General features: G+C 41.3%; 2 protein-coding genes and 1 non-coding gene across 45 annotated transcripts in view; 2 read left to right on the forward strand and 1 right to left on the reverse strand.

Annotated features, from left to right (window-relative positions):
* Positions 1-4,484, forward strand: part of rps12 (ribosomal protein S12) — a 209,637-nt gene extending 205,153 nt beyond the window's left edge. For 17 of the 36 annotated variants that reach the window (XM_062559614.1, XM_062559609.1, XM_062559624.1 and 14 more), the window contains exons 2-6: positions 2,145-2,193; positions 2,910-3,032; positions 3,116-3,218; positions 3,483-3,584; positions 4,395-4,484. In XM_062559614.1, the coding sequence (XP_062415598.1) occupies positions 2,180-2,193; positions 2,910-3,032; positions 3,116-3,218; positions 3,483-3,584; positions 4,395-4,457 (405 nt within the window). In that variant the 5' untranslated portion in view covers positions 2,145-2,179 and the 3' untranslated portion in view covers positions 4,458-4,484. Of the gene's footprint in view, positions 1-1,946; positions 2,022-2,144; positions 2,194-2,909; positions 3,033-3,115; positions 3,219-3,482; positions 3,585-4,394 lie in introns of those variants that run through there. The other 19 variants (XM_062559629.1, XM_062559627.1, XM_062559638.1 and 16 more) reach the window with 3 other exon arrangements.
* On the forward strand, positions 2,732-2,809 carry LOC119195435 (small nucleolar RNA SNORD101). Its single transcript, XR_005114221.2, has one exon. It is a non-coding gene; the product is annotated as a small nucleolar RNA SNORD101 (small nucleolar RNA).
* A 174-nt stretch (positions 4,485-4,658) lies between the features above and the next one.
* Positions 4,659-12,056, reverse strand: part of eya4 (EYA transcriptional coactivator and phosphatase 4) — a 33,606-nt gene continuing 26,208 nt past the window's right edge. For 4 of the 8 annotated variants that reach the window (XM_062559604.1, XM_062559603.1, XM_062559602.1 and 1 more), the window contains 6 exons: positions 9,704-9,793; positions 9,109-9,167; positions 8,642-8,802; positions 8,026-8,140; positions 7,776-7,897; positions 4,659-6,406 (listed from right to left, as the gene is read on the reverse strand). In XM_062559604.1, coding sequence (XP_062415588.1) covers positions 6,147-6,406; positions 7,776-7,897; positions 8,026-8,140; positions 8,642-8,802; positions 9,109-9,167; positions 9,704-9,793 — 807 coding nt within the window. In that variant the 3' untranslated portion in view covers positions 4,659-6,146. Of the gene's footprint in view, positions 6,407-6,488; positions 6,590-7,775; positions 7,898-8,025; positions 8,141-8,641; positions 8,803-9,108; positions 9,168-9,703; positions 9,794-12,056 lie in introns of all 8 variants that reach the window. The other 4 variants (XM_037450165.2, XM_037450160.2, XM_037450162.2 and 1 more) reach the window with 3 other exon arrangements.

The following is a 12,056-nucleotide window of genomic DNA, read 5'->3' on the forward strand; positions in this document are numbered from 1 at the left end:
TGTTTTGTCAACACATCGGGCAAATTGGAAAAAAAGTTAAATTCAATATATCATACTTACAGTACAGTACAGTGTATTTTTGTCGATAAACAGCTCAATCTTGACGGTGTGTGTTACTGATGATAAGTGTCCTTCCCAGATAAAGAAAACTCAGCAAAAAATCTTTGACATCTTGAACAGCAAGAAGATCAACTACGATGCTTTAGACATTGCTCAGGAAGCCAAAGATAAGGATTTAATGAGAGAGTTGGCCGGGGACCCGACCGCACTGCCCCCTCAGATATGCAATGGGAACAACTACTGTGGGGTAAGTTTCAACCGATAACATGCAATAGTATAACTGAAAAAAACACCTACTGAAAGTAAGCAAATGTTGAAAAATGGAAATCATTTACACACTTGCTGCATTCAGAAAGAGGAAAGAAATACTGTGTTAGTCTAGGGAGTAGTGATAGCAATTAAATAAATACGTAGCCTACCACAGTGTTATGTTTGCACACACCCTGAAATAACTCCTCAAAGATACACACACACACACATACTCACACACGCACACACCCCAGATTCCTCCTTTATGGTTCTGTGTGATTTCTTCATTCCATTTAGATTTCATTGTGACAGCAAAGCTTAGGACTGCACCTTTATTCACACATAATAATCATTTTGAATGTCAACATATCGTATAAGGGACGTAAACAACGAAGCTATTGTTAGTACTCACAGCACCGACAAAACTCTGGTGAGAAGCAACAATTTGTCCTGCAATGACCACAGATACAAGCATTTGATTCATAGATCGCGTCAGGATTTAATTAACATTTCAATAAAAGTATCAAAATACTTAATGTATGGCCTACAGTCTCCACAATGTATTATCATTAATGCATCCATTTAGATTTCTTTGTAAAGTAAATGTGTATGATAACTGCAATCTCTCTGTCTCTCTATTGACCCTCACCCCCAAATCTCTGACCACCTTTTTCATTTCTTTTTTCATTTTTTCAGGACTACAAAGCATTTGAAAATGCAATCGAGGAAGAAAGTTTAGAGAGATTTCTCAAGCTAAAATGAATGGGGACCAGCTATGAGACAACAATAAATCTTCACTATACAAACATTTGTGTTTTCATTCATTTCATTCATTCATTCTAAGATGCCGCATTCCTATTTGATCTGTGTTGCATGAATTCTGGGAATGTTTTTATCATACAGGGTAACGTAGTGCTTCTGTGCTGTTTGTATAATTGAAGTAGACATTCAAAAATACAGTATGGTAATGTCTTATTTTTTATAAAAGGCTAGTACCAGTGGTATATCTGCAGATTTCCCAGTGTGCCGAGATCACAATTACTGTATAATCTGGTTTCATGGAAAAACAATACTCAACACGAAATAGCTACAGGTAAACATACATATTGTGTCAATCTAGGGTTTTTTCTTTTAGAACATACAACATATTAAACATCAACATATTAAATGTGTCCAGTTCAACTGATTTTATTAATGATTAAGACAAGAGCATCAGACACCTACCCACAACCACACTCAAAGGTTGCAGGTCTAACATTGTTGCTCGTAGTGACCAAATTAACCACAAAGTAATTCTATGTGTGAACTCACAACATGCCAACATCAATGGAAAAATAAAAGTAAACAGAGAATATAAGCTGCATTAACCTACTACACCGGTGCCTGCTGGTGGTAAATTATTTTAAAAGCCCTCTTGCAAGACTTTGTATAAACTACACAGTATGACGTCATTGTGTATGAACTCTTTGATATAATTGAAATAATATGAAAATGTATATTTTGATTATTTTTTTTATTATTTGACTCTAAAATTACATACTTTGCATGTATTCATTTATTATAACGGTTTATCTAATAGTTCTCTTGAGCTGAGCATTGAAACTCCAACAGGCAGCACATTGGACACCCTAGTGCAGACAGGGGCCTGATAAATAAAGCCATGTCGCGTGATTATGACGTCCTCTTTAACCGCTCACCGTCAGGAGGACAGGGTATGTGTGTTTGGCGTCCGGTTCAATCTAAAAGATTAATCAAACATCTCAAGATATAAATTCATCCCAGCACGCTCTTTGTGATGGTTAATGACCAACCTTTCATTTCGGTTCTTTATTGCAGAACGTTTAAGTCCACCATCCATCAATAATCAACCATGGCCGAGGAAGGGTGAGCATGACTACTTTCTTTCGTCGCTAACGCAATTATTGGAATAAAACACTATTAAACTATGCTTACGTTCTGTGGGAAATGAGAAGAGAGGTTAGTGATGTGATTTTGATGTGTTATTTGAAACATAATCTGACTGCGAACACTGACTTACTGTATTAAAGGATCGGTGTAGCCTTTCTATTTGCTAAAGCTAACCGACTAGCTAATGTTAGCCTTCAAGGGTTGCGTGCTAAACGAAGAAATGGACAACTTTATCTCCATGTGGAACGGTAACTACGATTACCGCAATGACTCTCAGTGTAGGGATGATTAATGATTGTAGGCAAATCAAACTTCTACTGCCTAGAGAAATTAACTTGGCAAGTAACTGTAGTTCAAACAAACGGCATAACATGCATTTCTAAAGTTTTTTTTCTCCATGTAGAACAAAGACACTTAAATTAAATCTCTAGGTTCAACGAAATGCTTTAACTGGCTAAAATACTGTTTCTTCCCTTGCCCTTTTTAACCACTGGCTGTTGTTGAGCTCTCTGGCGCTTGGATGATGACCTTAATTTCTTTTGTCGGATACCCCTTCACTCTACAATGAGTGAGATCCCTTTTCTGACAACGCTGGAAGCTCTGATGAAATCAACTAATCACGCGTGCCTGGCTTGTCAAAATCTTTGAAAAATCACCCATCCTTTCTCCCCATGTCCACCTCTTGTGTTTAGTAGTAGCGTTGCTACTGGAGGTGTGATGGATGTCAACACAGCCCTCCCTGAAGTGCTCAAGACCGCGCTCATCCACGATGGCCTTGCCCGTGGTATCCGTGAGGCTGCCAAGGCCCTGGACAAGTACGTCTTCGCTATTCTACGTCGTTACCCAGTTTCTGTCTTGAGTTGTTCAAGCCAATACTGAAATGGTTGAATCATTGCAGGCGTCAGGCCCATCTCTGCGCCCTGGCTGGCAACTGTGACGAGCCCACATATGTAAAGCTGGTGGAAGCCCTCTGCGCTGAGCATCAAATCAACCTGATTAAGGTAAATGACCTTGCTCATCCACACCAAATTCACTTATGAAGTGACAAGGTTAGAAAATTGAGACTTCCAATGCCACTGTCAGGTTACTGGTGCGTTGAGAAAGTGAAGTTAAAAACTGGCATGGCATGTCCACACACTGTATCACCTCTTCTGAATATTGTTGTAAAAAATAGCTGCTGTTACCCAAGATGTTGCACATCAGTGCTTACTTTACCTTTTTATAAGGTATGACTCCATCTAAATGCTGCTTTCGCTTCTGTTCAGGTTGACGACAACAAGAAGCTGGGCGAGTGGGTCGGTCTGTGCAAGATCGACCGTGAGGGCAAACCCCGCAAGATTGTGGGCTGCAGCTGTGTCGTGGTCAAGGTAAATGATGCAGATTATAAGGGACCAAATGTTTGGTCTATTAGAAGTGGCGTAACTCCCTGCATACTGCTGGTAAATAGAGATCTGCCATTCAAGTGCAGTTGCTGTGCCTCGTGCCATGCAGCTGGTGTTGATAACAAATGGCTAGATGACTGCCAGGGTACGAGCCCCGTTGTCTACCTGTGACGTCTGGGGTCCCTAAGAATGGCTACAAATAGGAACATGTGGCAGGTCCTTACTCTAATGCATTTGTTAACTTTATTGGCAAAATGTACACACTTTCAGTTCTCAATTAACAACTTGGACAAGAACAGTTTTAAGTATCAACACAACTAAGATTTATTACATATAACTATCACAGTGCCCTCAGTCCCAGACTGTACCACTGCTTGCTTGCATTTTGTGTTGACCCTTGGAGAAACCACTTGTACCATAAGTTGTGTCGCGCTATTTAAATTGTCCTAGTTTCACTTTACTAAATGCTGAAGTTTGTACGTTTTTTCCATTTAAACTGAATATGCAATGGGTGTTGTATTTAAAATGCAACTTTCTACTTTAACGGTAGGTGTAAAACACAGGTCTGTTTCCTTGAATGAAAATAGCATGTTTTAAATGGATGGTGGGAACAATCATTGACATAGAATCTGAATAAAGAGCAAGAATATTAAATGGAAATCTAAATGTCGAGAAACAAAGCGAGGTTTGAAACGATCAAAGGTTGAATTTTTCCCTTACAGCAGAGTCTGAAAGGATTGTTAGCCAGCTTAGCTATTCAGTACGATCACCATTTATGCATTTTTCTGTCAACAGGACTATGGCAAGGAGTCTCAGGCCAAGGATGTGATTGAGGAATACTTCAAAGGCAAGAAATAAAATGTCAATAAAAAGTGGAAATGGAAATGGTTTCTAGGGTTTTGTTTCCCCGTTTTGGTATTTAATGGCTACGAGTTGGTCTAAAGGAATCGACTGCACTGGCCGTGGGCAGTTATATATTAAGTGTCCCTGACGGAGGTGTTAATTAATACCACCATGATTAAAATATCTCAGTATTTGCAATTTATTGCATTAGCGTTTTCTTTGGCTGTATTTTGAATTTTGATCACTTTCATGTTTCAGTAGAGAAGACAAGATGCATTGTTCATTTGGATAAGTTCTCCTTTATATCTACATACATAGACATTTCTGAATAAAGAAAAGACATTCAAACACATTAAGGCACAACACATCATGACGCACATCCTTAATTTCCCCAGCCAAAACAATTACAAAAAGTCAGGAAAAGAACAGACCCCAAAGATTGAATTTCATTGAGAAATCCTACACCACAGCGCCTAAGTTTATTGTAAATAATTTACACAAGTTTCTGATTTAGACAGCATCGAGTTGTGATATATCACCAGGAAGAAACCCCTTTAAAAAAAGCAGCTGCTATTCCCGCTCACATACTGCAGATAAGCCCTTGTTGTCCAAGATGGCCGACCACAGGCCTGACGCTAGTCAACCCAACATCAAGGAGTTGCCCAGGAAATGTCCTCCTATGCCGAGGGACGTCTTGAGCCTTAAAAGGCTTTCAGTCAGATATAGCTGCAGGGATGGTAGCTTTGGGGGGGGGGGGGGGGGTGTTCACAGCAGTCTGTTCCCGGCTTTGCAAACTCAAGGGCTGAGCCTCGAGTCGTCTCTCAACTGCACTGTTCTTCTTCCACATGGACTGTGCTTAAGACCGTTCAGAGTTTCGTCAGACGAACAGAAAAAAAAAATCAACAGTTGCAGTGTATAGTTTGTTCTTAAATAGTTGTACAAAAGGGGGCTGACCACGTCTGCTGTAACAATACATAGGTCCATATTGTGGTTACAGGTACTCAAACTCCAGTGCTTGGTGTAGTGCCAGCAGGTCAGAGTGACTGGATATCCGCCAGAAAGGCATGTTGTGCTGTGGAGGAAACGTAGGTCATTAGAACAAACGGTTGTAGTTTTTGTAGCTGCACACCGCCACCGTCAGTCATGCAAGCGACACTACAGTAGGTCGTAGCTGCTCGCTTCACAAAAAGCACTGCAAATGAAACCCATGCAATCCCGAGGCTCAGAGGTCAAGTTTGGCGTTTTGGGAAATAGAAATCTGTCTTCATCCTGAGAGAAATTAGATGGGAGGAGCTAAATCACTCTGCTTTTCAATAAGGCCCCAGCCATTTGCTTAGCATTGATGATCATTACATTCAATGGGCAGCAGCATCTCTAACTGCAAGAAAGCAAATGTGCCTAATTCCCAAAATGTCAAACTTTCAACAATACCAGCATAATAAATGAAACCCAAAGCTGGAGAAGAGATGGGATTTACATTCACACTTTCCCATATGCCCTTATATCACTACTTTTCTTTACATCATAAATGACAAGATTACACACACCACTGGATAAAAAATGCGTAATGAGATTATTCAAAGCATCATCGTGATTTTCAAATGTTACACAAATCAAGTAGAGTCGGAAGTGTATGAAACAATTCAGCTGCAGGCCCCTTTGTTATTTTTGACTATAAATAGTAGGTGCCAAACATGTTTGAAATCATAAGTCTCCCAAAAAAAACAAGAAGCAGCTAGTAGAACAGAAAAAAAGTAAAACGACCATCGCAAATCCTTTACAGCAAAGAAAGGCAAGCTTCGTCCAATCAGAGCTCACACAGTGTGGAGAAGGCGGGGTCACGTGAGGTTGCGTGTCCATTACCTTTTTGGCCGCCTGCTCCTCTTCCACACCGTCCCCAATTACAACATACACTACTTTCCTGCCAAACCTTTGCATTATGCGCTCAAAGCAACTCTCTTTTCCTGCGAAAGAAAACAAATAAACAAGGGGGAGGAAGGAGGGTCACAAGGTCAGAGCGGTCAAAGTTCAGAAGTCGTTGTTTACCTGGCTGGCCGCATGCTCTTCATCCTTCCCATCGCCAATCACAACATACGTAATGTTAGTGCCAAAGCGGGAGACTATACGCTCAAAACAGCTCTCTTTGCCTGGAGACAAACAAATGGCTTTCACAGGTTTTCTCTTTGTCGTTTGGATGGAAATAAAACACACAAAGGTGCAAAGCTGTGTGCATGAAGGGGAAGAGAGGAGGCCTCGTCTCTCTGATACACCAACACACAAATTCAAAAACACAACACAAGCCAATAAGAAAAAGTTGTGCTGATTAATCGGGCCACATACATGTGCATCCTTTTACTGTTATCCTTTTAATGTTACGTCATTCTGAATGCAACGGGACGCCTCCATGAGCTTCTGGGTTTGTCACATGAACACACACAGACACACACTTATCAAACACCACGGCATGTGCTTTGTGTTATTCTGCTGACGACACTTCTACTCAGACAGAAGAAAACAAAACCACTGGTCATCTCCATTAAGAATAGAATAATGTTATAAGCTTGCACTCAATATAGTAAATGCTTTTATTCAGAGGCTGTAGAATAATTACGCAAAGTTACTCAGTGTTTTTAAATCACAAAATGGCTTTAAGACTGAAATTCAACATTTAATGATGTGTTTGACCTTAAGAATACAAACTATTAATTTCACATGGCTTAGTTAAAAAAAACACTCACATATTATGATCAATCTTAAGATATGTTACAAGTGATCTCTGTATTACAGTGTATTTATACATTTATTTATACTAGTTACTTACTAGTTGTATAAAATGAGAAATTTCCACAACATTCATTCCAAAGACATTATATTCTAATATACAGGGCCTACTGATTACTGAATTTATTTAATTTTTTACACCTATTAAATTAGTATCCTGCTACTACTTGCTAGCCTCTTGCTCACGGTCATGGTGTGTGTGTGTGTGTGTGTGTGCGTTTGGCCTATGTGTGTCCTGTGTGATGTATTGATTTAATGCGTCCTGGGCTCAGTTACACACACAAGGTGTAAGTTAAAAACACACTGTCCCAGCAAGCAGCTCACTGAACTGGAGCGAAACTAAAGCAAAAAGTGAAATATCAATACAAGAAAGAGAATATCAGTAACATGTGGAGAAGAAACATAAAAAACAACACAAATGAACATTGAACCTTTTAACCGTTAGGATTCCATAAATCAAATTTAAAGATCAAACAACATTCTATCACAGTCACTCATCATTTCCATCAATACGAGATCATGCCAAGAACCCATGCGACATTTGTGCCTCACCTATTTTAGTTGCGCTGTAGATGTTCTCGACGGGGAAAACCGATCCCAGGCTGTACAGGAGAACTTTAGCCAGCGCTGGTATGAGCTGGGTGGTGGTCACCATGACGTTCACGCAGTTACTCCTGTGGGACAGAAACAACGGACCTCCGTAAGATCCACAGCGGGGTTTAACAGGTCGCCGCGCTGCGGGAACCTGGGTGTCATTAATGATGGTGGTGGGGGAGGGCCGCTCTCTGCAAAAGAAGTGCACCTGGAGCTGATGATGGACAGGGACTTGAGGGCGTGTGTGAGCCACGAGTCGGTCAGAGCCTCCACCTCCGCTCGAAGCTGCAGCCAGGCGTCTCTTTTAGCAGGACCCAGCAGACCTGAAACACAGCAGCACTTTGTGAAACGTCATCAAAAGCGTCTCTCACACACACACACACACACACAGGTCAATCAGTGGCAAGAGGTAAAGTCCACCAAGGTGAGATCTTTGGCCTTTGATGAGGTATTGAAGGTGACGTTAAATCGGTTAAATTGGCTTCTGTTGCTGCGGTTACGGGGGCTCGATGTCCTTCACTCTAAATGTCAGGAGGCAAAAGTGTTACATTCGTATACTGTATTATATCAATGAATACGTATTTGCTTATTTACATATATTTCATTATTGCCTCCAGAAGTTGGGTTTTAATCCCTGTCTTTCCTTTTCCATAATTAGATAATATTATCATTATTCATTTCATTATCATGCTATCAAGCCTCTGACAAGAAAATATGTCAAATCCTCATGAGTCAAGCACGTTATTCTTTCCCTTTCAGACCCCTTTGGATTTGTGATCTGTTAAAAACACTTTCCTGTCTATCTCCATGTCAGATTGGCTTACCCCCCACATTGTTTTTGTACGTGCTATACAACTCTTTGACTCGTCGGTAGCGGAAGGCCAGTTTCCTCATCCAGTCGACCCCGCCGCGGACCCCCGTAGCCAGGCACAGGTTGGCGCTGGTTGCAGCTGCATGGAAGCCATCAGTTGCAAAACTGTAAGTACTGTCAATAATAATGATATGTTTTATTTGAAATATCACCTCTGGTGGAACAAAAAGATCAAATGGTTATTTTGTTTTTCAGTAGCCCACTGTACATTTAAAGAAATGCAAATCATTACTACCTTCAAAATACAAAGATGTAGTAAGAAATGAATATATCTTACGGTTAGTTTATTTCATATTGATAAATTACCATGAAAAAGACAGAAATAAACAAATGATCGTCCTAAGAATAAAACCCAATCAATAACATCAGCAATATTTTTATCAAACTTCATCGAAACAATGTGAATTCAAGTATCCTAACCTTAAGTCCTGGCCATTGTCGTCCGATGACACGTCATCGATATGTACCTGATCACACTCCTGTGTGCGCACAAAGACACAAAAAGCACACTTATCAGATCCAATACGATCCATTGATTACATGCAGGGAGTTCATGTTTCACAGCAGCAGAGGAACAAGATTAGATCCATGGGGGGGATTACATTTAAGAAACTAGTTGGTCTATACATTATGAGCATTAAATATACAGAAATAAAACATGAAGATATTAAAATAAATACACAGCAACATATATTGTAACTGAACTATATGGAGATCAAATTAACTCACAAATTAGCTCTGTAAAGAAATATCTCTACAGCGATTACACTTATTTATCACACACAAAATTATTACAAAACTAAAATCGGATTCTAAACACGGTGCAGCTGGGACAGCTGGTGGTATGTTGCACCACTTTACACCACTAGAGGGCAGCGCACTAGTACTAGTAGAACTATTAAGTGCTTAATAAGGCGCTTTGCACAATTTACATTTTATTACACAAGAAAACCTCTAAATCCTCTAACATGACTTTTTTTTTTTCCAATGTGGGTCGGCGTGAAGCCTCTCTCACCTCCAGGTCATTAAAAAATAAGTGTGTGTCAGCCAAGTTGAAGATCATCTCCTCCATCCTCAGACCCAGCGTCACTGCCATAGGAGGGTCCTAATAGAAGAGGAAGACAACATCATCATTATCCCCGTGACAAACTAAAAAACCTCATTCTCCGAGGGATGCCCCCCCCCCCCCACCCCCATCCCCGAAAAACACAGCTGTGTTGACACATCTCGTAGACTTCCCCTGGCCCGGCACCTCCCTTTTAGAGTTGGTACGTCCCACTCCTCAGAGCGGATGCTGACAGACAGGTTGCACTTGTTCTGTCCCATCAACATTCCCCATGCTCGCTGCTGGTGGGGTGTTTGGAAGTGTGCGTGTGTGTGTGTGTGTGTGTGTGTGCGTCTCCCCCCCGCCCCCTCAAAGGGAGACGCCGGAGTGCACGCGGTATGCCAACGGTCTGCGCGTGTTATGTGTGATCCGCGGGCTCAGCTGCAAAAACCATCATCTGCGATAGGTCAGCGAGGGACGACAGCTCGCCGCACCATTCGCTGACGCCGTCAGGCGACCAGAATAGAAATGAGAAAACCAACGGGGAAGGAGAGCGAAAGTGAGCGAGGTGCAGAAAAGTGTGCGGATTTGGACTTGGACCTTCGTTCCTGTCGATCCACAGAGACGGGGGGGGGGGGGGGGCGCCCACGCCTCTCAGGTGACGAGTGTGTGTTCGGGCGGCTCGCCCCCCCCCCCCCCCCCCGAAAAGGGGGAGATGTCATGGCGTCCTGACATGATGCCTCTATTCCCTTTGAGCAGGTTGAATTTGAACGTTGCTTCGGGCTTCACAGAGGCCCGGCTGGGTCTCAATCCCATGAAAGTGAAAATACCACTCTGTCCCCCAAAAAACAATCCCCCTTTTCCACCCTGATCACCTCGTGGTCATCGGAACTGCCGGCGTATGTGCGTTTGTTTGTTTGAAGTGAAGCATCATTTGCAGCAGCTATTCACCAGAAGAAGGGTTCGTAGGCCTTGTGGTTGCTGTGTAAACACTGTAAACACTATTTTGGGAGAGGTGTGAACAGACACAGCTGCTACTTCATTTCTTGAGAGCAGCAGCGGCAAATGAGGCGAACAAATGCTCTTGAAATTATTTTGAATTCAAAACATGGCACATTATAAGTCCATTCAAAGGTCAGTTCATTCATTATTTATAGTCAGGAGAAACTTTAAAAAAAACTTTTGCCAAGACTCAAACTGTGATATTATTATCCTAAACCTTACCCTGATTGTCAATGTCAATCAAAAAATGTCAAATTAAAATAGAATTTTGTCCCAAAAGGAAGGTGGGGCCCACGAAGAGAGTAATGCACACACAGACACACACACACACATCCCTGTTGTTCCATCTTTGTGAGGCCACTAATTGACTTACAGCATTCATCAGCCCCTCAACCGTGACCTTAAACATCACAACCACATGCCTGACCTAAACCTTAATTGAACCCAAACTATAAACCCAATCTTAACGCCCTAAGTGAGAATCAGACAAAATGTCCTTGTTTAAAACGTTTTAAAACTCCTATCAAAGACCGATTCACAGCAGCAAAAGTAATGGCCAATTAGTAACCAACGGTCAAACATTAAATTCCACCGTGCGGAGCCAACAGGAAGTACATCAGCTCCTGCAGTCCCTTATCTGTAAAACACCTGGGCCCCTGTGGCTGTCTGTGGCTCCGCCTCCCATTGGTGTGTGTTCATGCTGTGGCGGCTGTCTGTTTTTTTCGAACCGCCAAACGAGAACCTCAAAATGGATTCTGGGGATCGCGGAGGAGGAAGCGGAGCCGGTGCCCACAGGAAACGACATCACCCAATAAAGGATCTGAGGCCACAGGCTGATCTCAGATCAGAGCCCAGAACTATTGGAATAAAGGAAACTATAAACACTGCTGTGGTCAGGTGAGACCTCCAAATAGGTTAAAAATGAAGATCAAAATCCTGAAATCTACCATAATATTGAAGTGGTAGATGTTAATATAACATATTGAGGGGAATTCACTTTTTTTTCAAATGGTATTGATTATTGTTATTGAGTACCATTTTCTTTTATTTAACTGTAACTCTGTAAATTTAGAGGTTAAAACGAGCCCTTTAGAAAATATTTTCATGGGCGTAGGTAATATGATATTCATCGTTCTAGGCTATTATTTACTTTCATTAGAAAATAGAAAATATTTGCTCAATCAATATATTATGAAACCAAAGCCTTCTTTTTTTTTTTTACAGCTCGTCAAAATGAAATGTTTAAAGAGTAAATTAAACCAAAAACGAGGGGGGCATGTCCCCCACCATTTGTCTTTAACTCTGTTACAGGATTACATCA

Source organism: Pungitius pungitius, chromosome 20 (genome assembly GCF_949316345.1).
Source record: "Pungitius pungitius chromosome 20, fPunPun2.1, whole genome shotgun sequence".
Taxonomy (NCBI): domain Eukaryota; kingdom Metazoa; phylum Chordata; class Actinopteri; order Perciformes; family Gasterosteidae; genus Pungitius; species Pungitius pungitius.